The following is a 26,413-nucleotide window of genomic DNA, read 5'->3' as shown; positions in this document are numbered from 1 at the left end:
TCCTTTAATAGTGGTCACTTCAGTAGAAATGCCATTCTTCTTAATTAGTAATGATTAATAATGGTTGAAGGTATTGACAGGAATGAGAAATGAGACAAGAGCAGAGAGAGTAAACAAGTTAAAGAGATTGAGGGAGGGGGAAAGTAAATACAGGTGTCAAGCAAAGAGGGAGCATTCCGGTACCCAGTAGTCTCTCTTGATTGTTTTAAGGGTAACACATAATATTTACAATCTCTCTTAATTAGCCTCAAATGCAGTCAGAGAACTGAAGTATGCTTTTATCTTAGACTAAATAAAATATTTGCACTTTATATCTGAAGTATTTGTTTCTCAAGACTGACTTTTCAAAATAGTATTTTCAGGTATAATCACTATAGCTTAATAGTCTATAACAGGTGTCAGCAATCTATATTTCACAGACTAAGTCCAGCCTGCCACCTGCTTTTGTAAATAAAGTTTTATTTATACAGTTTTGTTCATTTATCTACATATTATTTTTCACACTTCAGGGGCAGAGTTGAATAGCTGTGACAGAAACCATATGTCCCACAAAATCTAAAATATTTACTAACCCCTGGTATATACCCATCACTAATATTTAGATAATTTATGTAGTAATGAGAAACTTTCTCACATTGGTGTTAATTATTATTATAAATAAAATTTATATTTACTTAAGTTTGCTTCTACCTCTTCAAGTATTCTAATTATATAAGACTTTTAGTAATACAAAATATTTTTAAACGATAACACATTAAAAAAAAACATGCAGTCTGAAAGTGAGTGAGGTCTGTAATCTAGTTAACAGTAATGTACTAGTGCCAATTTCCTGGTTTGGATATTGTACTAAAATTACATAGTATGTCACCATTAGGGGAAGCTGGATGAAAGATAAGTAGGACTCTGCACTGTTTTTACAGTTTCCTGCAAGTCTGTAATTATTTCAAAATAAAAACTTTTTTTAAAAAACGTATAACAGAAATTTTCTGTGGAGATGACATTGTGTGAATATTGGGAATCCCCACCCCCTGCCACACACAGACACACACACCCCATGACAGTCCATATCAGGAAACTGATGTCTTTTGATACTCTTTAAATGTATCACCAATGGTATTATTACTCTTTGCTTTTCTCTTAGTGTGTTGCATATTCTTCCACTTGGAGATTTAGTATAGCAATATGATTTTTGATGATTGAAACAAAAATAACATCTTTCATGTGGTAATTTATTTTTATGCTGAAGTTTTAACTATAATTTTATGTACTTTTCAAAATAGGTATTTATGACGATGATCCTGAAATCATAACATTGGATAGAAGAGAATTCGGTAAGTTTGTGGGTATATGATTTTCCAAAGCTAGTTCAAGACCAGTCTCCTAACTAAAATGCTCAAGGACAAATGTATTTAGAATTTAGAAATTTTTAAAATTTTAGCAAGGTAATATGGTATATACTGTATTTTAAATAATGTTCTATAACCATAGTTGAGGTTTTCACGTAGTTTCTTTTATTGTCATCATCACCTTTTCTTTCCATTATGTCAGTGAACTTTTATGACATTCTGTGTATTAGCAACAATAATTATTCCTCTCATTTGGCAGTTGAAATGAAACCTTAGAAGAGCTAGCAACATCCTCAACATTCTGTACGTGTGTGTTTGTATATAATTGACACATTTGAAATAATGAACCAATATTTATTCTTCTTTCTATATTTTTTCACATTATTAAAAAGTGTTTATATTTAAGAGTAGTTATGTAAAAAAACTTAATACAAAATTGTGTATGCAGTATAATACAAATCATACAAAAGGTATACACATATATGCATAGAGGATAAAAGCTGGATGAGAACAAAATAAAAATATTAGCACTGATAAAAAAGTTCTTAGCAGAATGTGGGGCAGTATACTATTTTTTAAAAAATAGCAGTGAAATGCATAAGTGTATATACTAAATAAAAGAAGTAAAAATAACACATAGCCCCCATATCAGTTCAGGATAGGTTTGTATGCCAGGTGAGCTTCCTGCAAACTTGCAGAAATACTTCTGGTTTTAGAACTTTTATATTTCAGGGTTTTGAATAAGTATGTGGTTATTTTTCGAAGCAGATTTAATTTGATCTGTGATTTGTGTGAAAATGGATATAGAAATATACTTCTGTACTTTGCATTGCATTGTAGAAAACCTAAAAGATTCTTACATTTTCAAATTTGTACACTTGTAATAAAATATTCTTTTCTACTTCAAACCAATATATTTTACCTCAAATCATATTTCAATTTTATTTTGCTATGTTACAGTCTCATTTAATTTAGAAAACTAAAATAGCATACTAGATGCAAAATAGATTTATATAATTTCTCATGTTATCATCATAAACAATGTGTTGCAGTCACTTGTTTCTGTACAGTTCCTTCTAAGCAAGAATTGCATCGGATTCTTACTTTGTATATCATGTTGGCGAGTTCAGGCCTACAAGGTAGCTGTTCAGTACATTATGTTGTTAAAAGTCTTGTAGTGAACACTTGAACAAGCTCTAAGGAAAATGAGTGTGTCTTCTCTACAGAGGAAATGGGGGATAATTTGATTCATTTGTATTGTTGGTAGACAGAACCGACACCCATGTCACAAGCTTGCAGAATCATAACTTTTTGGACTGTAGTTATATGAACCTGTTGATTTTTCTGTGGTTATTGTCTCTCATCTGCTAGTCAATCAGTAAGTATTTTGTGGTCCTGTGGGGCAGAAAACTTTGGAATTAGAGATAGAATTAGAGAAACTGAACAAAACCTGCAAGCTGACTAATCCATGAATCCACCCAGAATGAAAGACTTTACTGATGGTTGTATTGCACATGGGTTCAGACTTTTTCAAATTTGTCATTATAGAGAAAAGGTTAAGAACTGCTAATAATTCATATGGAACTCCAAGTAGTAGTTAAGAATTAATTAACAGTCACAAAACCTTAGAGAAAGTTTTTCAGAAATAATTAACTGACATTGATAGGTTCGGTGCAAAGTTGCCACTATTCAGTCAGAACTCTAATACTACCCTGTGTATTACTAGGCTAAGACAAGCTGATCCTTAAGTTTTAGCTGAAGAAGCCTAGGGAGGACGATAAATAAGGATAGATAGTTGTATCAACTTGTGCCTATGTAAATATCACATTAGCATACTTGCTTGTGGGTCTCTTTCCATTACCAGTAGTTTCTATTGGTTTGGGTCACTTAATCTGGTCTTTTGTGTAACTAATTATATAAACAATTATGGAGTTACTTTTAAGTTATGTATGTTCTCTTTCTCCAGAGAGAAGTTATATTTTCTTCTGACTAGGGTCACTAACAATCTCAGATCAGCTTTATCCAAACAGAGACTGAAATTATTCAAAAGCTGAGCTTTGTACTTGTACAGGATTGGTCTCCTTCCAGTTCATCTTTATTTACAGGACCCTTCTATACGTGTGCCCTAAACTCCATCTTTGTCCCTCTAGTCTCATAAATCTATTGAAAGCTCTGCTCAGTTTCTTGCCTATCAACTACCTCCTGGCAAACAGTGCCCCCCTGATTTCTACCTCTTCCCATTCCTGGGCCCTGTAATTCTTCTCTGCATTGGTAACTCTCTGATGCTTTCAACAGAAGTCTTTTGTATTTTGTCCAGTTCTGAAGTTGTAGTGGAAGAGTTAATCCAAATTACATAGTTCACTTTTATCAGGAGTGGAACTCTGAAGTGTTCAACTATAGTACAGAAGAAAAAATGTGACTAATAAACTTCACTTTGAAGTTCTTATCCTTCCCATTAAACATGATGCATATTATCTTTTTATATGTCACAGAAAAGTATTACGCAGTTATTAAAACAAGTTCTAAATAGTATCTGCAAAAGCAAAGAACTTCTTGCACTTAACAGTAGTCATTTTGAGTGGTACCCACACAATACATTCTCCTTTTGAAGACAAGCTCAAGAAATTAAAGAGGAACTCAAAGCATTTCTGCCTTTTTTTTTACATTTTTCTAGGCTAACAGAAGCTATTAGCTATAATCACATAAATATTAACAGACATTAGCTATAGTTGTATAGTTTAGAAGCTGAAAATCACATTTTGAAATATACTTGTTCTATTCTGAGTTACTGGGTTATGCAAAAACATCCCATTGAGCTTTGATAATACAGTATTAAAAATATTTTTAATAATAGTGGGAACTGGGCAAACAAGTTAGAAGTAGTCTACGAAAACAAAGTACCAAGATGGGAGACATTTTTTTTCCCACTTTAAATAAGGTTTTGTGTCAAATTAAATGCCATTATTTTTTTCCCTTCCAGTTTTATTGAGATATAACTGACATACAGCACTGTATAAGTTTAAGGTGTACAGCATGATTTGACATATATTTCACCATCGTGAAATGGTGATCAAAATAAGTTTAGTAAATATTCATTATCTTATACAGATACAAAATTAAAGAAATAGGAAAAAATGTTTTCTTGTAATGGAACTCTCAGGATTTGCTCTTAACAACTTTATATATGATATACAGCATTGTTGATTATATTTATGATGTAGTACATTCCATTCCTAGTACTTATTTGTCTCGTAACTAGAAGTTTGTACCTTTTGACCACCTTCATCCAACTCTCCTTCCCCCCGACCCCCGCCTCAGGTAACCATAAACCTGATCTCTTTTTCTGTGAGTTTTGTTTCTGAAGTGTAATGACATACAACACTGTGTTAGTTCCTGTTACACAACATAGTGACTTGGTGTTTCTGTACATTTCAAAGTGATCACTACAGTAAGTCTGATTATGATATGTCACCATACAAAGATATCACATAGTCGTTGACTACTCCACACACTGTACGTAGCAGTCTCTGCGTGTGTGCTTATTAACTAATTTTAACAGCCCTGCATTTTTACTCCCTCCTCCGCCACATTTACTGACTTTGATGTCATATTTTATATCTTTTTGTTTTATATATTCCTTATTTATTGAGTATATATTTTACTACTTGTCTTTTAACCTTTCTACTAGCTTTATACATGGCTGATTTACTACCTTTATTGTATATTTGACTTTAACAATGAGATTTTTTTTCTTCCATAATTTTCATTTTTCTAGTTGTGGCCTTTTCTTTTTCACTTAGGTAAGTCCCTGTAACATTTCTTGTGAAGCTGGTTTCATGGTGACGACCCTTTAGCTTTTGCTTCTCTGTAAAACTTTTGATCTGTCTTTCAAATCTTTTTTTTTTTTTTTTGTGGTACGCGGGCCTCTCACTGTTGTGGCCTCTCCCGTTGCAGAGCACAGGCTCTGGATGCGCAGGCTCAGTGGCCATGGCTCACAGACCCAGTTGCTCCACGGCATGTGGGATCTTCCCGGACCGGGGCACAAACCTGTGTCCCCTGCATCGGCAGGCAGACTCTCAACCACTGCGCCACCAGGGAAGCCCTGTCCTTCAAATCTTAATGAAAGCCTTGCTGGGTAGAGTCTTCTTGGTTATAGGTTTTTCCCTTTCATCACTTTAAATATATTGTTAAGATGTTCAAAGAATTTGGGAGAAGATTGAATGAACAGAGTGAGAAGTTAGAAGTTTTTGAACAAAGAGTTAGAAAATATAAAGAACAACCAAACAGATGAAGAATACGATAACTGAAATGAAAAATACACTAGAAGGAATCAACAGTAGATTAGATGATGCAGAGGAATGGATCAGCAAGCTGGAAGACAGTAGTGGAAATCACTGAAGCTGAACAGGAAAATGAAAAAAGAATAGAAAGAAATGAGGACAGTTTAAGAGACCTCTGGGACAACGTCATGTGTACTAACATTTGCATCATAGAGGTACCAGAGGAAAGGGGCCGAGAACATATAAGATTTTACCTAAATTCATACCAGTTGATCTAAGTCAGCATGGCAATTATTTTGACAACCTAGATAGAGTGGTCTATTTGTCAGACTTTCTAACCTTTGCCAAAGAACAGCTGATAAAATCCTAATGTATACACTCTGCTTGTAATGTATGGTTTAACTGTTTTTCACATAGATCTGTGTGTCTTGTAACTGAAATGTAGGTGAACATTATTGTGCATGTTACTAATCTGAATCAGTTACACATATTTAGAATAGTGTGCATGTTTTGATGTCTTGGTATAATTTATTATAACTTATGAAAATATTTTCTTTAAAAATTACTGATAAATGATTTTCATATGGAATTACATGGAGACTCTAACTTAAAGCAAATTTTCTTAACTTTTTTATCTTGACTGTTAGAGCACATCCTTACAATGATAAAATTTTTAAATGAATAAATTTTGTTTATATCAGGTCCTCTTATAGATTAGATTATAACGTATAATGTATTGTTGGGTAGATATTATGTAGTGTTCAGATCTATTAGCAAATATGTATTCATGTTTTGAATTGTTAAAAACTTTGATCCAGTATTTCAAATAACACAGTTTTCCAAGGAAAATGTCTTATTAAGAGCAAAGATTAGATTTAATCCCCACAGTCCTTACTATGTCGTGTAGGTCTCTTCATTCTTTCAGAATCTGGAGTAGCTGTCAGAATTGATTGACTGTGTGCTTAACCAGTGCTGCAGATAGTAGAAGAGCTTAAATGTCAGTCTCTCACACTGTTTCTCTTCATTTCTCTCAACCACACAGACTGTCATCAGGTTTGGCTCTTGCTTTCTTTTGTTGCTTCCTTTCTTTTTACAGCTTCTTGGTGACATTGATCATGCAGTTCAAGGTTGCTTCTTATTCAAGTAGGGCTTGGAAGAGTCAAAAAAAAGAAAGGTTAGTTTGACAGTTGAAATAGTACGTTTTCTTCTTATAGAAAAAATTATACAGAAAATGATAAAGGCAGTGTGAGAAATATATGACTTTTTTTCATTCTGATCTCAAGGAAAATTTTTAACTAAAATAGGTACAAACCTGTAGTACATTGGTTGTTTTGGTTGTTCTAAGTTGTTTTGGTTTTATGTACTTTCAGATGCTGCTGTTAATTCTGGAGAACTGTGGTTTGTGAACTTTTACTCCCCAGGGTGTTCACACTGCCATGATTTAGCTCCCACAGTACGTATTTTTTACATCCTGATTTAAAGTTTTACTATTCACAACTGATCTGTTATTTGAGTGTTTTTTAAAATTTGAGTGTTTTTTCTATTAGTAGTGACTATAACAGAAATGACTATAATATTTTTTCACGTGTATATGGTTTTATTTCCTGAGCATAATCTCCTTTAAGAAAGTACAGCTTGGGGACTTCCCTGGTGGTGTGGTGGTTAAGAGTCCGCCTGCCAATGCAGGGGACACAGGTTCAAGCCCTGGCCCGGGAAGATCCCACATGCCACGGAAAAACTAAACCCACGGAACAACTAAACCTGTATGCCACAACTACTGAGCCTGTGCTCTAGAGCACAGGAGCCACAACTACTGAAGCCCGCGCGCCTAGAGTCCGTGCTCCGCAACAAGAGAAGCCACTGCGATGAGAAGCCTGCGCACCACAACAAAGTGTAGCCCCCTCTCTCTGCAGCTAGAGAAAGCCTGCGCGCAGCAACAAAGACCCAGTGCAGCCAAAAAGAAATAATTAATTAATTTTAAAAAAGAGGAAAGTACAGCTTGAAGAATGTTCAGGGAAAGATAAATGATCTTATCAGAAGAAACTTTTTTTTTCCCTCATAGTGGAGAGACTTTGCTAAAGAAGTAGATGGATTGCTTCGAATTGGAGCTGTTAACTGTGGCGATGATAGAATGCTTTGCCGAATGAAAGGAGTGAACAGTTATCCCAGCCTCTTCATTTTTAGGTCTGGAATGGTAAGAGATAAAATTGGCATTTTTCTTTTAATTGGTAGAACATTATAACAAGGGGAATACTAGAGAAAACACTGAATTTGTAGAATCTTTTGATTTTTAAGTCTTATTTTAGATGCCATCTAACTATAGTCATAGTAAACATTTTTTATTATACTGTGAATACTTTTAGATGCCATTAGTTTGTCTTTGTTCTATTTCAAAATTAAATGTTTGCCAATTTCAGTTTCCATCTTAAAGAACATAATGTTAACCAGTATGCATGTTGTACTTCATAATTTACAAAGCATTTTACAGGTGTTTTCTCTCATTGAATGTAAAGTTCTGACTTCCCTTCCTCTCCCCAGTGTTGTGATAAAAGTGAAACTAAAAACATTATAAATAGTATTATTCGAATGTCTGACATGGAATGTGTGCAATCAGGATTCTTAGCATGTCAGTTAGAAATACACTGTACCATTGGGACAGAGCTTACTTATTCAGAATAATGGAGAATCAAGGTATTTAGTATGAGTTTTAAAAAGAAAAAGTAAAAGACATTTCTCTTTTTATAAATAAAAATATAGGCTGCAGTGAAATACCATGGTGACAGATCAAAGGAAAGTTTAGTGAATTTCGCCATGCAGCATGTTAGAAGCACAGTAACAGAATTATGGACAGGTAACTTTGTTTTCATAATTTGCTTGATTTTCAAGGATACTTGTATTGGTATTTTAAGTTTTTCAGTGGCAATGTTCTGGTCATGATACTGAAATTTTTAAATATCTTTTCCATGCTTCTTAGAAGGGAATTGTATCATTTGTTCTGAGCCCTACTAAATAGTAGGCACTTAATAAATTAACTATGTTTAGACATAAACTAAAACAGTTTTGATGTAGGACATGGGTATGAAGTGGGGCTAGGTGAAAAGACAACTTTGAAAGTGCAACTAAATATTTAGTAAACCAAGTGTTTTATCGCTTTCATAAGTATACTACATCGGGCAGTAAATTCATGCCTGTATTCAGTTTAATTTTGAAATTTAAAAACTTCTAATCTTAGGTTTTGAATTCATCAAGTGACTTTAGGTGGGTTATTTAATTATCTGTACTACCCATGAAATTATAGTATTTACTTCTAAAGGGATGCTCTTATCATTCATTGAATACAGTTATGTCTCTGAAACTATGTTAAATACTAGGGCTGTAGTAATAAACTATGTAATCCCTGCCTTCCAGGTCCCCATTAGTAAACCATTAAAATGCAGTGTAGTAACCATTATGAGAGGTAAGCTTAGGGAAGCATGAAGGATATGAAAGAACTCAGGTGGGGAAAGGAGGAAGGGTTAGGAAATTCTTCTTGAACGAGGTCAGATATAACCTGTCTTGAAAGTGAAGAGGAAGCCTTAAAAGGTCACTGTATTTGGGAAACTGGCAGTATTTCATGAATCTAACAAAAAGATGGGTAATGGGTAGAGTGGCTTGGGGAAGAATATGGCTGGCTGAATGGGTAGACAAAGCTCAGATCACAAGGGGCCTTACTTGCCATTTTGTTTCTTAATGAAATAATGAATTTAGATTTTATGTAATTAAAAATATAAATAGTTGAAGGAATTTGATATGCTCAAGAGGATTTTTAGGAATCCTGAAAACTACTCAGAGTGGATTGGAAATGGGTGACATTAGAAGGGAAAGCCCATTTAGAAAACAGTTTCCATTATGGAGTAGTAAATAATCAGAAATGTTCTTTATTTTCTCTTAAGGAAATTTTGTTAACTCCATACAAACTGCGTTTGCTGCTGGTATTGGCTGGCTGATCACTTTTTGTTCCAAAGGAAGAGGTAATATTTGTTATTTTGTTATGATGAAGAGACCATGACATTTGATTTTTAGGTGACAATCTTTTTTTATCCCTGGGTTTATTGAGATATAATTGACATAGAACATTCTGTAACTTTAAGGTGTACAGTTTGTTGATTTGCAACACTTACATGTTGCAAAATGATGACCACCACCATGACATTAGCTAACACCTCCATCCTGTCCCCTATTTACCATTTCTTTCTTGGGGCGAGAACATTTGAGATCTACTCTTTCAGCAGCTTTCAAGTATTTTATACAGTATTGTTAGCTATAATCACTATATGCTGTACAGTAGATCCCCAGAAGTTATTAATCTTGTAACTGGAAGTATGTACCCTTAGATTAAGTGAAAGTCTTAAGTATGCTTCTATAATTGATTATTTTCAAAATACAATTTGTACCCAGTTATAATTTTTTTATTTAATGAATATTTCTTTTTGATTATTTTACACATAGGTTATAAAATTAATTAATTTCCTTTTTCTTTTTTTGAAATTGAAGTATATATTTACAATATTGTGTTAGTTTCCGGTGTACAGCATAGTGATTCAGTTTGGTTTTTTTGTGGAATATATTCCAATAATGGAATATATTCCATTATAGGTTATTACAAGATATTGGGTGTAATTCCCTGTACTATACAGTAAATCCTTGTTGCTTATCTATTTCATGTGAAGTAACTTGTTTCTGTTAATCCCACACTGTTAATTTGTCCTTTCCTCCCTCTTTGGTAACCATAAATTTGTTTCCTGTGCCCATAAGTGTGTTTCTGTTTTGTATTAAATAGATTGAATTGTATTATTTTTTAGATTCCACATATAAATAATATCATATATTTGTCTTTCTCTGTCTGACTTACTTCACAAAGTATAATATTCTCTGGGTCCATCCATGTTGCTGCAAATGGCAATATTTCATTCTTTTTATGGCTGAGTAATATTCCATTGTATCCATACCACATCTTAAGCCAGTTGTCTGTTGATGGGCACTTGGGTTGTTTCCATGTCTTGGCTATTGTAAATAGTGCTGCTATGAACATTGGGGTGCATGTATCTTTTCAAATTACAGTTTTTGTCTTTTCCAGATATATACCCAGGAGTGGAATTTTTGGATCCTATGATGATAGCTCTATTTTTAGTTTTTTTTGAGGAACCACCATACTGTTTTCCAGAGTGGCTGTACCAGTTTACATTCCCACTGACAGTGTAGCAGGGTTCCCTTTCCTCCACACCCTTTCCAGCATTTATTTGTAGACTTTTTGATGATAGCCATACTTACTGGTGTGAGATGATACCTCATCATGGTTTTGATTTGCATTTCTTTAATAATTAGCCATGTTGAGCATCTTTCATGTGCCTGTTGGCCATCTGTATGTCTTCTTTGGAGAAATCTCTATTTAGGTCTTCTGCCCTTTTTTTTAAATTCCTTTTTGGCCACGCAACACAGTATGTGGTATCTTACTTCCCCAACCAGGGACTGAACCTTCTTCCCCTGCATTGGAAGCACAGAGTCTTAACCACTGGACCATCAGGGAAGTTCCTGCCCATTTTTTGATTGGGTTATTTTTTTTAATTTGGTCATATGAGCTATTTACATATTTTGGATATTAACCCCATTTCAGTCACATCATTTGCAAATATTTTCTCCCATTCCTTAAGTTGTCTTTTCATTTTGTTGAAGGTTTCTTTGCTGTGCAAAAGCTTGTAATTTTGATTAGGTCCTATTTGTTTATTTTTGGTTTTTATTGCTTTTGCCTTGGGAGATTGATCTAAGAAAATATTTCTACAATTTATGTCCGAGAATGTTTTACTTATGTTCTCTCTTAGGAATTTTACAGTGTTGTGTCTTATATTTAAGTATTTAAATCTTTTTTTTAAATTGATGTATAGTTGATTTACAGTGTTGTGTTAATTACTGCTGTATAGCAAAGGGATTCAGTTATACATATATTTACATTCTTTTTTTAAATATTCTTTTCCATTATGGTTTATCATAGGATATTGAACATAGTTCTCTGTGCTATACAGTAGGACCTTGTTGTTTATCCATTCTGTATGTAAAAGGTTACATCTGCTAACCCCAACCTCCTATTCCATTCTCCCCCAACCCCCTCCCCCTTGGCAACCACCAGTCTGTTCTCTATATCTGTGATTCTTTTTCTGTTTCATAGGTTCATTTGTGTTGTATTTTAGATCCACATATAAGTGATATCACACGGTATTTATCTTTCTCTTTGACTTTCTCTAGTTGCGTCCATGTTGCTGCAAATGGCATTATTTCATTCTTTTTTATGGCTGAGTAGTATTCCATTGTATATATGTACCACATCTTCTTTATCCATTCATCTGTCGATGGACATTTAGGTTGTTTCCATGTCTTGGCTATTGTGAATAGTGCTGCTGTGAACATAGGGGTGCATGTATCTTTTTGGAATGGAGGTTTTTTTTGGGTTTTTTTTTTTGCGGTATGCAGGCCTCTCAGTGCTGTGGCCTCTCCCGTTGCGGAGCACAGGCTCAGCGGCCATGGCTTATGGGCCCAGCCACTCTGCGGCATGTGGGATCTTCCCAGACCGGGGCACGAACCCGCGTCCCCTGCATCGGCAGGCGGACTCTCAACGACTGCGCCACCAGGGAAGCCCTGGAATGGAGTTTTGTCTGGATATAAAAGCCCAGGAGTGGGATTGCTGGATCATATGGTAATTCTGTTTTTAGTTTTTTGAGGAACCTCTATTCTGTTCTCTGTACTGGCTACACCAACTTACATTCCCACCAACAGTGTTGGAGTGTTCTCTTTTCTCCATACCCTCTCCAGCATTTGCTATTTGTAGACTTTTTAATGATGGCCATTTTGACTGGAGGTGGTACCTCACTGTAGTTGTGATTTGCATTTCCCTAATAATTTGTGATGTTGAGCATCTTTTCATGTGCCTACTGGCCATCTGTATTTCTTCTTTGGAGGAATGTCTGTTTACGTCTTCTACCCATTTTTCGATTTGGTTGTTTGGTTTTTTGTTGTTGAGTTGTATGAGCTGTTTGTGTATTTTGGAAATTAAGCCCCTGTTGGTCGCATCATTTAAATATTTTCTCCCATTCTGTAGGTTGTCTTTTTGTTTTTGTTTATGGTTTCCTTTGCTGTGCAAAAGCTTTTAAGTTTGATTAGGTCCCATTTGTTTATTTTAGTTTTTATTTATATTGCCTTGGGAGACTGAGCTAAGAACACGCTGGTATGATTTATGTCAGAAAATGTTTTGCCTATGATTTCTTCTAGGAGTTTTATGGTGTCATGTCATGTTTAAGTCTTTAAGCAATTTTGAGTTTATTTTTGTGTATGGTGAGAGGGTACGTTCTAACTTCACTGATTTACATGTGGCTGTCCAACTTTCCCAACACCACATGCTGAAGAGATTGGTTTTTCTCCATTGTATATTCTTGCCTCCTCTTTTGAAGATTAATTGACCATAGGTGTGTGGGTTTATTTCTGGGCTCCCTGTTCTGTCCCATTGATCCATATGTCTGGTTTTGTGCCAGTACCACACTGTTTTGATTACTGTAGCTTTGTAGTATTGTCTGAAGTCTGGGAGGGTTATGCCTCCTGCTTTGTTCTTTTTCTTCAGGATTGCTTTGGCAATTCTGGTTCTTTTATGGGTCCATATGAATTTTAGGATTATTCTAATTCTGTGAAAATGTCATGGGTAATTTGATAGGGATTGCATTAAATCTGTAGATTGCTTTGGGTAGTATGGCCATTTTAACAATATTAATTTTTCCAATCTAGGAGCATGGGTTATCTTTCCATTTTTTTGAATCATCTACAGTTTCCTTTTTTAATGTGTCATAGTTCTCATCGTATAAGTCTTTCACCTCCTTGGTCAGGTTTATTCCTAAGTAGTTTATTTTGGGGCTGTGATTTTAAAAGGCATTGGTTTTTTACATTCTCTTTCTGATATTTCATTGTTGGTGTGAAGAAATGGAACTGATATCTGTATATTACTTTAAAATTTTTTTATACAGCAGGTTCTTATTAGTTACCTGTTTTATACATATTAGTGTATATATGTCAGTGCCAATCTCCCAGTTCATCCCACCACCAGCCCCCACCCCTGCTTTCCCCTCTTGGTGTCCATACGTTTGTTCTCTACATCTGTGTCTCTATTTCTGCCTTGCAAACTGGTTCATCTGTACCATTTTTCTAGATTCCACATATGCATGAATATATGATACTTTTCTCTTTCTGACTTCATTTTGTATACAGTCTCTAGGTCCATCCATATCTCTACAAATGACCCAATTTCGTTCCTTTTTATGGCTGAGTCATATTCCATTGTATATATGTACCACATCTTCTTTATACATTCGTTTGTCGATGGGCATTTAGGTTGCTTCCATGACCTGGCTATTGTAAATAGTGCTGCAGTGAACATTGGGGTGCATGTGTCTTTTTGAATTACCGTTTTCTCTGGGAATATGCCCAGTAGTGGGATTGCTGGGTCATATGGTTGTTCTATTTTTAGTTTTTTAAGGAGGCTCCAAACTCTTCTTGATAGTGGCTGTATCAATTTACATTCCCACCAACAGTGCAAGAGGGTTACCTTTTCTCCACACCCTCTCCAGCATTTGCTGTTTGTAGATTTTCTGATGATGCCCATTCTAACCGGTGTGAGATGATACCTCACTGTAGTTTTGATTTGGATTTCTCTAATAATTAGTGATGTTGAGCAGCTTTTCATGTGCCTCTTGGCCATCTGTATGTTTTCTTTGTAGAAATGTCTGTTTAGGTCTTCTGCCCATTTTTGGATTGGGTTGTTTGCTTTTTAATATTGAGCTGCATGAGCTGTTTATATATTGTGAAGATTAATCCTTTGTCCATTGATTCATTTACAAATATTTTCTCCCATTCTGAAGATTGTCTTTTCATCTTGTTTATGGTTTCCTTTGCTGTTCAAAAGTTTTGAAGTTTCATTAGGTCCCATTTGTTTATTTTTGTTTTTATTTCCATTTCTCTAGGAGGTGGATCAAAAAAGATCTTGCTGTGATTTATGTCACAGTGATCTTCCTGTGTTTTCCTCTAAGAGTTTTATAGTGCCTGGTCTTACATTTAGGTCTGTAATCCATTTTGAGTTTATTTTGTGTATGGAGTTTATTTTGTGTATGGTGTTTATTTTGTGTATGGTGTTTATTTTGTGTATGGTGTTAGGGAGTGTTCTAATTTCATTCTTTTACATGTAGCTGTCCAATTTTCCCAGCACCGCTTATTGAAGAGACTGTCTTTTCTCCATTGTATATCCTTGCCTCCTTTGTCATAGATTAGTTGACCATAGGTACATGGGTTTATCTCTGGGCTTTCTATCCTGTTCCATTGACCTTTGCTATTTTCTTTATTTCTCTTTCATTTATTTGTGCTCTGATCTTTATGAGTTCTTTCCTTCTACTATGGATTTTGTTTGTGCTTCTTTCTCTAGTTCCTTTAGGTTGTAAGGTTAGATTGTTTATTTGAGATTTTTCTTGTTTCTTGATGTAGGATTGTATTGCTATAAAATTCTCTTAGTACTGCTTTTGCTGCATCCCATAGGTTTTGGATCTTCGTGTTTTTGTTGTCATTTGTCTTTAGGTATTTTTTTATTTCCTCTTTGATTTCTTCAGTGATCTCTTGGTTATTTAGTATCGTATTATTTAGCCTCCATGTGTTTGTGTTTTTTACTTGTTTTCCCTGTAATTGATTTCTAATCTCATAGCGTTGTGGTCGGAAAAGATGCTTGATAGGATTTCAGTTTTCTTAAATTTACCAAGGGTTGATTTGTTACCCAAGATGTGATCTATCCTGGAGAATTTTACGTGTGCACTTGAGAAGAAAGTGTAATCTGCTGTTTTTGGATGGAATGTCTTGTAAATATCAGTTAAATCTATCTGGTCTATTGTGTCATTTAAAGACTGTGTTTCTTTATTAATTTTCTGTCTGGATGATCTGTCCATTGGTGTAAGTGAGGTGTGAAAGTCCCCCACTATTATTGTGTTACTGTCGATTTCCTCTTTTAGAGCTATTAGCAGTTGCCTTATGTATTGAGGTGCTCCTATGTTGGGTGCATATATATTTATAATTGTTATATCTTCTTCTTGGATTGATCCCTTGATCATTATGTAGTGTCCTTCCTTGTCTCATGTAACATTTTTTATTTTTTAAGTCTATTTAATCTGATACGAGTATTGCTACACCAGCTTTCTTTTGATTTCCATTTGCATGGAATATCTTTTTCCATCCCCTCACTTTCAGTCTGTATGTGTCCCTAGGGAAGTGGGTCTCTTATAGACAGCATATATACGGGTCTTGTTTTTGTATCCATTCAGCGAGCCTGTGTCTTTTGGTTGGAGCATTTAATCCATTCACCTTTAAGGTAATTATTGATATGTATGTTCCTATTACCATTTTCTTAATTGTTGTGGGTTTGATTTTGTAGGCCTTTTTCCTCTCTTGTGTTTCCCACTTAGAGAAGTACCTTTAGCATATGTTGTAGAGCTGGTTTGGTGGTGCTGAATTCTCTTAGCTTTTGCTTGTCTGTAAAGCTCTTGGTTTCTCTGTCGAATCTGAATGAGATCCTTGCCGGGTAGAGTAACCTTGGTTGTAGGTTCTTCCCTTTCATCACTTTAAATATATCTTGGCACTCCCTTCTGGCTTGTAGAGTTTCTGCTGAGAAATCAGCTGTTAACCTTATGGGAGTTCCCTTGTATGTTATTTGTCATATTTCTCTTGTTGCTTTTAATCATTTTTCTTTGTCTTTAATTTTTGTCAGTTTGATTAGTATGTGTCTCAGCGTGTTCTCCCTGGGACTCTCTGCACTTCCTGGACTTGGGTGGCTATTTCCTTTCCCATGTTAGGAAGTTTTCAACTATAATCTCTTCAGATATTTTCTCGGGTCCTTTCTCTCTCTCCTCCTTCTGGGACCCCTATAATGCAAATGTTGGTGCATTTAATGTTGTCCCAGAGGTATCTTAGGCTGTCTTCATTTCTTTTCATTCTTTTTTCTTTATTCTGTTCCATGGCAGTGATTTCCACCATTCTTGTCTTCCAGGTCACTTACCATTCTTCTGCCTCAGTTATTCTCCTATTGATTCCTTCTAGTGTATTATTAATTTCAGATATTGTATTGTTTATTTCTGTTTAATTCTTCTAGGTCTTTGTTAAACATTTCTTGCATCTTCTTGATCTTTGCCTCTGTTCTTTTTCCAAGGTCCTGAATCATCTTCACTATCATTATTCTGAATTCTTTTTCTGGAAGGTTGCCCATCTCCACTTCATGTGGTTGTTTTTCTAGGGTTTTATTTTGTTCTTTCATCTGGTACATAGTCCACTGCCTTTTCATATTGTCTTTCTTTCTATGAATGTGGGTTTTGTTCCACATGCTGCAGGATTGTAGTTCTTCTTGCTTCTCTGTATGTTACCCTTGTATCCTGCTACCTTGCTGAATTTATCGGTTCTAGTAGTTTTTGTGTGGTGTCTTTAGGGTTATTTACATATAGTATCATATCATCTGCATATAATGACAGTTTTACCTCTTTCAATTTGGATGTGTTTTATTTCTTTCTCTTGTCTGATTGCTATGGCTAGGACTTCCAATACTATGTTGAATAGAAGAGGCGAGAGTGGGCATCCTTGTCTTGTTCCAGATTTTAGTAAGGCTTTCATCTTTTCACGGTTGAGTATTGTATTGGCTGTAGATGTGTCATAAATAACTTTTACTATCTTGAGATAGTAAAGTAACTTTTACTATCTTGAGATATGTTCCCTCTGTACCTATTTTGGTAAGAGTTTTTATCATGAATGGATGCTGAATTTTGTCAACTGCTGTTTCTGCATCTGTTTAGATGATCATGTGGTTTTTGCCTTTTCTTTTGTTTATGTGGTGTATCATATTAATTGAGTTGTGTATGTTGAACCATCCTTGTGAATTTAGGATGGATCCCACTTGGTCGTGGTGTATGATCTTTTTTATGTGTTGTAAGATTAGTTTGCTAATGTTTTGTTGAGGTTTTTTGCATCTATATTTATCAAAGATATTGGCCTGTAATTTTCTTTTTTGGTTGTGTCTTTGTCTGGTTTTGGTAACAGGGTGATGGTGGCTTCATAGAATGTTCCTGGGAGTGTTCCCTCCTCTTCAGTTTTTTGGAAGAGTTTGAGAAGGGTTGGTATAAATTCTTCTTTGTATGTTTGGTAGAATTCACCTGTGATGCTCTGTGGTCCTGGACTTTTGTTTGTAGGGAGTTTTTTAATTACAAATTCTCTTTCACTTCTAATGATTGGTTTTTTCAAATTATCTATTTCTTCTTGATTCAGTTTTGGTGGGCTGTATGTTTCTAGAAACCTGTCCATTTCTTCTAGGTTGTCCAATTTGTTGGTATATAATTGTTCATGGTATTTTGTATTTCTGTGGTATCAGTTGAGATTTCTCCTTTTTCATTTCTTATTTTGTTTATTTGTGTTCTCTTTCTTTTCTTCTTGGTATGCCTGGCCAGGGGTTTGTCTATTTTCTTTATCCTTTCAAAGAACCAGCTCTTTGTTTTATTGATTATTTTTATTTTTTTAATCTCTATTTTATTATTTCCTCTCAGATCTTTATTATTTCCTTCCTTCTGCTGACTTTAGGTTTTGTTGTCCTTTTTCTAATTCTTTTTAGTGGTAGGTTAGTTTGTTTATTTATGATTTTTCTTGTTTTTTGAGGAAGGCCTGTATCACTATGAACTTCACTCTAAGAACTGCTTTTACTGCATCCCAGAGATTTTGTATCATTGTGTTTGCATTGTCATTTGTCCCAAGGTATTTTTTAATTTCCTCTTTGATTTCATCGTTGACCCATTGGTTTTTTAGTAGCATGTTATTTAGTCTCCATGTAATCGTTTTTCCTCATTTCTTTTTTTGTGGTTAATTTCTACTTTCATGGCATTGTGGTTAGAAAAGATGCTTGAGATAATTTCTATGCTCTTAAATTTGTTGAGGCTTGTTTTGTGCCCTAGTATGTGGTCAATCCTAGAGAATGCTCCATGTGTACTTGGAAAGAATGTGTATTCTGATTTTTTGGGGATGTAATGTCCTGAAAATACCAATTAAGTCTAGCTCTTCTGTTATATTATGTAGGGTCTCTGTTGCCTTATTGATTGTCTGGAAGATCTGTGCATTGATGTGAGTGTGGTGTTAAAGTCTCCTACTACTGTTGTATTCTTATCAATTTCTACCTTTATCTCTGTTAATATTTGTTTTATGTATTTGGGTGCTACTGTATTAGGTGTATGTATGTTGATGAGTGTGAAGTCCTCTTGTATTGATCCTTTTATCATTATGCAGTGTCCTTCTTTATCCTTCTTTATGATCTTTGTTTTAAAATCTATCTTGTTTGATATGAGCATTGCAACTCTTACTTTCTTATCATTTCCTTTTGTATGAAATATCTTTTTCTGTCCCCTCACTTTCAATCTATTTTTGTCCTTTGCCCTAAAATGGGTGTCTAGTAGGCAGCATATTTTAGGCTCTTGTTTTTTTTAGCCAGTCTTCCACTCTGTGTCTCTTGATTGCAGCATTTCGTCCATTAACATTTAAGTTAATTATAGATAGGTATGTATTTATTGCCATTTTAAACCTTGTTTTCCCATTGATTTTATACTTCTTCTTTGTCTCTGTTTTCCCTTTTGTCGTTTTTTTTTTCCACACACGCACACTGTATTTTATTTTTACAAGAGATAAATAAACTGACACCAAGCATTGTAAATGAATGACCCTTTTGTGGTTTTATGATTTTCTTTTGTATTATACTTGTGTTCTCTTCTTTTTGGTTTTTGTGAGTCTATTGTATGTTTTTGATTTGTGGTTACCCTGCTTTTCTAGTGTGTTAACCCTTCCTATTTCTGCTTGCCTTAGACTGGTAGTCTTATAGGCTCAGATATATTCTAGGAAAAAAATATATACACATTTTCTTACTCCCCACATCTTATGATTTTTGATGTCCCCGTTTACATCTTCATGTTCATCCTTTTGCTGTTCATTGTGGTTATCATCATGTTCACAGAAGTTTTTGATTTCTTTTTTTTAATTTGTGTACTGGCTTATTTAAGTGACGTACTTTGAGGTTGTGATTTTCTCTTTCCTATATTATCCTGCTTCTTTTCTCTCTGATGTTTTTTTTTTGGCCACATCATGTGGCATGCAGGATCTTCATTCTTGGACCAGGAATCAAACCCATGCCCCTGCTGTGGAAGTGCAGCGTCTTAACCTCTGGACTGCCAGGGAAGTCCCCTGAGAAATTCTTTATCTCTCCTTTTATTCTAATGATAATCTTACAGGGTAGATTATCCTATGTTGTAGATTTTTCCCTTTCAAGACTTTGAATATATCTTGCCAGTCCCTTCTGGCCTGCAGTGTTTCTGTAGACAAATCAACTGATAGTCTTATGGTGGTTCCCTTGTAATTAACTCTTTTGTTTTTCTATTGCTGCCTTTAGAACCCTCTCTTTAACTTTTGCTATTTTTATTATCATATGTCTTGGTGTAGGTCTGTTTGGGACCCTCTGTGCTTCCTGTACCTGGATATCTGTTTACTTCTTTAGGTTTGGGAAGTTTTCAGCCATAATTTCTTCTAATACACTTTCCATCCCTTTTTCTCTTTATTCCACTTCTGGAATCCCTATTATGCATAGGTTGGCACGCTTTATATCAGAGGTCCCCAACCACTGTGGCCTGTTAGGAACCAGGCCGCACAGCAGGAAGTGAGTGGCAGACAAGTGAGTGAAGCTTCATCTGCCACTCCCCATCGCTCCCGCTCACTCATTACCACCTGAACCATCACTTGCGTTAACACCTGAACCATCCCCCACCCCCACCCCCATCGGTGGAAAAATTGTCTTCCACACCGGTCCCTGGTGCCAAAAACGTTGGGGACCACTGCTTTATATTATCCTGTGGGTCTCTTATATTGCTTTTATTTTTTTTTCATTTGGCTTTCTGTCTGCTGTCCTGATTGGGTGATTTCCATTACTCTGTTTTCCACATCACTTATCTGTTTTTCTGCACTATTCATTCTGTTTTTCATTGCTTTAACTCAGCTTTCATGTGGGCAAATGAGTTTTCTAATTTTTCTTGGTTCCTCTTTATAGTTTCTAGTTCCTTTTTACACTATTCTGCATTTCTGTTGATAGCCTTTCTTAATTTCTTTAGTATTTTCATTACCTCCGTTTTGAACTCGGTGTCTATTAGACTGAAGAGGTTTATTTCATTATTTGTTCTTTCAGGGGAATGCTCTTGGTCTTTTAACTGAAAGTGGTTCCTCTGCTTCTTCATTTTAGTTATATTTCTCTTACTCCCTGAGTTTAGGAGAAACAATTATCTGTGGTCTTGAATGGCTGTTTACATGTGGGGGCGTCCCTGTGTAGTTTGTGTGGGTTTAATTTATTTGTTGTAGGGGCTGTTTTTAGTATGGATGCCTGTCACCTCTTTCCTCAGCATGTGCTTGTTGTTATCCCCTTGATAGGGGGTGTGCAGATGCAGTGGCTGGTGCCCAGTCCTGGGGTTCTTGACAACAGTGGCAGCTCAGGCGACCCCCTGGAGCATGCGATGGGAGCAGAGGTGGCTTGCGACCACTCCTGTGGTCTGGGAGGGAGGCGGCAGCAGCCTGCAACCGCTCCTGGCATCTGGGCAGGCAGTGGTGGCAGCTTGTGACGTCCCCTCGTTCCCTTGCAGGCACTGCCCTACCCTCTGCAAGTGTGTGCACAGGGAAAAAGGCTACAACCCGCATCCCGCCCCTCCCCTCACGCACCCCCCAAATAATGGCAGCTGGCCTCTAAGGCGGCCCAGGCTTCCTCTGTGCACACCACCAGCCATGGTCGCACTGGATTCCAGCACTCCCCAGGGCTGTCTTCACACAGTCAACCCCAGTCCTCTCCCCAGTTCTGATTTCTGAAGCCTGAGTTCCAGTACCCAGCCCCTGCCCTCACTGGCAGACACATGCCTCTGGCTGGAGAGTGCAGGGTGGTGGCACTGACCGTTTGTGCAGTTCTTCCTTCACTCTGGCTGCCGCAAGCTAGCTGCTGCACTCTTCTCCGAGTCTCTGAAGCTCCCCTTCTGTCCTGGCCAATCTCCCTGCCAGGGGGGCTGGCACCTTTCCTCTTTCACAGCTCCCTCCCAGGGACACAGGTCCTGTCTCGATTCCTTTCTTGCTTTCTTTTTTTTCTTTTTTCCTACCTGGTTACATGGAGATTTTCTTGCCCTTTCAGCCGTTTGAGGTGTTCTGGCAGTATTCAGTAGATATTCTGTGAGAATTGTTCCACATGTTGATGTATTTTTGATGTATTTGTGGGAGAAGGTAAGCATCATGTCCTACTACTCTGTCATCTTGATTACTCTCTCCTTTAAATCATTTTGAATTTATTTTTGTATATGGTGGGAGGGGAGTATTCTAAATTCATTGATTCACATGTAGCTGTCCAGCTTTCTCAACACCATTTGTTGAAGAGACTGTCTTTTCTCTATATTGTTGTTTCCTTTGTCATAGATTATTTGGGTTTATTTCTGGGCTCTCTGTTCTGTTCATCTATATGTCTTTGTACTAATACCATGCTTTTTGATTACTGTAGCTTTGTAGTATATTCTGAAGTTGAGAAGGGTTATGCCTCCAGCTTTGTTCTTTTTCCTTAGAATTGTTTTATCAATTCTGGGCCTTTTGTGTTTTCATATAAATTTTAGGATTATTTGTTTTAATTCTGTGAAAAATGTCATGGTATTTTGATAGGGATTGCATTAAATTTGTAGATTGCTTTGGGTAGTATATCCATTTTAACAATATTCTTCCCATCTAAGAATATAGGATATCTTTCCATTTTTTTGAATCATTTTCATTTCCTTTACCAGTGATTTATAGTTTTCAGCACGTAGGTATTTCACCTCCTTGGTTACGTTTATTCCTAGGTATTTAAATTTTTTGATGAGATTTTAAACGGGATTTTTTTTTTTTTTTTTTTACTTACATTTCATTTTTAGTGTATAGAAACATGACAGATTTCTCTGTATTAATCTTGTATGCTGCTATCTTGCCAAATTCCTTGATTAGTTCTTATACTTTTTTGGGTGAAGACTAGGGTTTTGTATATAGAGTATTGTATGTCATCTGCAAAGGGTGGCAGTTTTACCTTTTCTCTTCCAATTTGGATACCTTTTATTTCTTTTCCTTATCTGATTGCTGTGGCTAGGATGTATAATACTCTGTTGAATAGAAGCTCTGGGAGTGGACATCTTCAGCTTATTCCTGAATTTAGAGGGAAGGCTTTTACTTTTCACCACTATTATGTTGGTTGTGGCTTTGTTGTAAATGGCCTTTATTATGTCATAATATGTTCCCTCTACACCCACTTTGGTGAGAGTTTTTATCATGAACGGATGTTGAATTTTGTGAAATGCTTTTTCTGCATCTGTTGAGATGATCATGTGATCATGTGGTTTTTGTCTTTCCTTTTGTTAATGCGGTGTATCACACTGATTGATTTGCATATGTGGAACCATCCTTGTGATCCTGGAATGAATCCAACTTGATCATGGTGTATGATCCTTTTCAGGTATTGTTGGATTCAGCTTGCTAATATTCTGTTGAGGATTTTTGCACCTATATTCATCATAGATACTGGCCTGTAACTTTTTTTGTGTGTGTAGTGTCTTTGTCTAGTTTTGTAATTAGGGTAAAAGTGGCCTCATAGAATGAATTTGGAAGTGTTCCCGCTTCTTCAGTTTTTTGGAATAGTTTGGGAAGGATTAGTTTAAGTTCTTTATGTTTGGTAGAATTCTTCAGTGAAGCCATCTGGTCTTGGACTTTTGTTTGCAGAAAGTTTTTCTTTTAATTATTATTACAGATTCTGTTTCACTTCTAGTGATTAGCCTGTTCAAACTGTGTTTCTTCTTGACTTAGTCTTGCCAGGCTGTATGTTTCTAAAAATTTGCCCATTTCTTCTAGGTTGTCCAGTTTGTTGGCATGTAACTGTTCATTGTATTTCTCTTCTGATTTTTTATATTTCTGTGATATCAGTTATTTCTCCTCTTTCATTTCTTAATTTCTTTATTGGGGTCCTCTCTTTTCTTTTTGATGAGCCTGGCTTGTCGATTTTATTTATCTTTTCAAAAAATCAACTCTTGGTTTTATTGATCTTTTTTGTTGCTGTTTTTTTCCCTGATCTATTTTATTTCTCTCTGATTTTTATTATTTCCTTGCTTCTGCTGACTTTGCACTTTGTTTTTCTTTTACTAATCCTTTTAGGTGGTTGGTGAGATTGTTCATTTGAAATTTTTCTTGTTTCTTGAGTTAGGCCTGTATCACTGTGGATTTCCCCCTAAGAATTGCTTTTGCTGCATGCCAGAGATTTTGTAATGTGTTCTCATTTTCCTTAATCTCAAGGTATTTTATAATTTCTTCTTTGATTCCATCTTTGACCCATTTGTTTCTTAGTAGTATGTTGTTCAGCCTCCACATGTTTGTTCTTTCTCTGTTTTTCTTTCCATAGTTAATTTCTGATTTCATATCATTGTGGTCAGAAAAGATGCTTGAAATAACTTCTATCCTCTTAAATTTGTTGAGGCTTGTTTTATGACCTAGCATGTGGTCTGTCCTATAGAACATTCCATGTGCACTTGAAAAGAATGTGTATTCTGGGGTTTTCAGGGGATGTAGTATTCTGTAGAAATCTATTAAGTCCAACTGGTCTGTTGTATCATTTAAAACCACTGTTTCCTTCTTGATTTTCTGTCTGGATGATCTGTCCTTTGATGCCAGTGGAGTGTTAAATCTACTATTACTGTATTTTTGTCAGTTTTTCCCTTTATGTCTTTTAGTATTTGCTTTATATATTTATGTACTGCTATATTAGGTGCATATGTGTTCATGAGTATAATATCCTCTTGTGTTGATTCCTTTATCATTATATAATGCCCTTCTTTGTCTTTTTTTATGGCCTTTGTCTTAAAGTCTACTTTGTTTGATATGAATATTGCTACCCCCACTTTCTTGTCATTCCCATTTGCCTGAAATATCATTTTCCTTCTCCTCACTTTCAGTCTGTGTGTGTCTTTTATCCTGAAGTAAGTGTCTTGTAGACAGTATATTTCAGGTTCTTGTTTTTCTTTCCAATCAGCCAGTCTTTTGATCAAAGCGTTTAGTCTGTTGACATTTAAAGTAGTTGATTTATTTATTTATTTATTTATTTATTTATTTATTACCATTGTAATCCTTGTTTTCCAGTTGTTTTGTAGTTAGTTTATTTTTTTGTTTTTTCTTTTGGTCTGATGATTTTCTTTTGTTGTATGCGTGACTTCCTTTCTTTTTGGTCTTTGTGAATCTATTTTATGTTTTTGATTTGTGGTTACCATGGAATTCAGGTGTGTTGACCCATAACTATCTACTTGATGTAAACTGATAGCCACTCAATTCAAACACATTCTAAAAGATGTACATTTTTTATTCCCCTCCCTGGTACTTTGCAATTTTGATATCCTATCTTACATGTTTATACTTATCCTTTTATTTTTATTATAGAGTCACTTTTACAATTTTTTTTGACTGTTTAGTCTACATACTAGTTTATTTAAGTGATCTTCAATTCTTACTATGTATTTGCCTTGCCTATTTTGATCTTCTCTTTCCTAGAGTGTCTTGCTCCTTTTCCATTTAGAGAAGACCCTTCAATATTTCTTTTAGGGTAGGTTTAGTATTACTGAATCTTTTTAGTTTTTGCTTGTCTGAGAAATTCTTTATCTCTCCTTCTATTCTAAATGATAATCTTGCTGTATAGAGTATCCTAGGTTGCAGGTTTTTTCCTTTCATAACTTTTAGTATATTATGCCACTCCCTTCTGGCCTGCAAATCAGCTGATAGCCTTATGGGGGTTCCCTTGTAATTAACTCTGTGTTTTTCTCTCACTGCCTTTAGGATGCTCTTTTTGTCTTTAAGTTTTGCCATCTTAATTATATATCTTGTGGGTCTGTTCAGGTTCATCTTGTTTAGGACCCTTTGTGCTTCTTGTATCTGGATATCTGTTTCCTTCTTTAGGTTTGGCAAATTTTCAGCCATAGTTTCTTCAAATAAGTTTTTGATCCCCTTTTCTCTTCTCCTTCTCAAACCCCTATTATGCATAGGTTGGCACATTTTATATTATTTTATAGATCTTGTAAGTTCCTTTCATTTTTTTTTTCACTTGTCTTTGTCTGCTCTTCTGATTGGGTGATTTCTATTATTCTGTCTTCCAGCTTATTCATTCTTCTGTGTCATTTAGTTAGCTGTACATTGCTTCTAGATTTCTTTTTATCTTAGAAATTGAATTATTTATCTATTTTTGATATGTTCGTCTTTGTAGTTTCTAGTTCCTTGTTACAGTGATATGCATTTATATTGATCTTTCTTAATTCATTTAGCGTTTTTATAACCACCTTTTTGAACTTGGTGTCTGGTAGACTGGTGAGCTCTGTTTCATTATTTGTTTCAGGGGATTTTTCTTGCTCTTTTAATTGGGAGTATTTCCTCTGCCTTTTCATTTTACTTAACTGTCTCTGTCTCTGACTTTAGGAGAAACGATTATCTATTATGGTCTTAAAGGGGTGTTTTTATGTGGTAGCATCCCTGTGTAGACTCTGTGTGTATGATGGACACCAGCCATGTCTTTCTTCGGGGTATGCTGGTCGTTATCACCTAGATAGGGGGTTTGGTTGGTTTTGAGGGATCTAAAGACTGTGCAGGGTGTGAGGTGGG

At 35.6% G+C, this 26,413-nt stretch overlaps 1 protein-coding gene across 4 annotated transcripts in view; it reads left to right on the top strand.

Moving 5' to 3' along the window:
• The window catches only part of DNAJC10 (DnaJ heat shock protein family (Hsp40) member C10), a 60,408-nt gene that overhangs the window by 4,714 nt on the left and 29,281 nt on the right, over positions 1–26,413 (top strand). For all 4 annotated transcript variants that reach the window (XM_019931567.3, XM_019931566.3, XM_073807511.1 and 1 more), the window contains exons 5-9: positions 1,281–1,331; positions 6,997–7,079; positions 7,689–7,820; positions 8,384–8,477; positions 9,559–9,636. In XM_019931567.3, the coding sequence (XP_019787126.1) occupies positions 1,281–1,331; positions 6,997–7,079; positions 7,689–7,820; positions 8,384–8,477; positions 9,559–9,636 (438 nt within the window). The remainder of the gene's footprint in view (positions 1–1,280; positions 1,332–6,996; positions 7,080–7,688; positions 7,821–8,383; positions 8,478–9,558; positions 9,637–26,413) is intronic.

Source organism: Tursiops truncatus, chromosome 7 (assembly GCF_011762595.2).
Source record: "Tursiops truncatus isolate mTurTru1 chromosome 7, mTurTru1.mat.Y, whole genome shotgun sequence".
NCBI lineage: Eukaryota > Metazoa > Chordata > Mammalia > Artiodactyla > Delphinidae > Tursiops > Tursiops truncatus.
The sequence above is the reverse complement of the archived record's forward strand: the minus strand, read 5'-3'. Positions and strand labels throughout refer to the sequence as shown.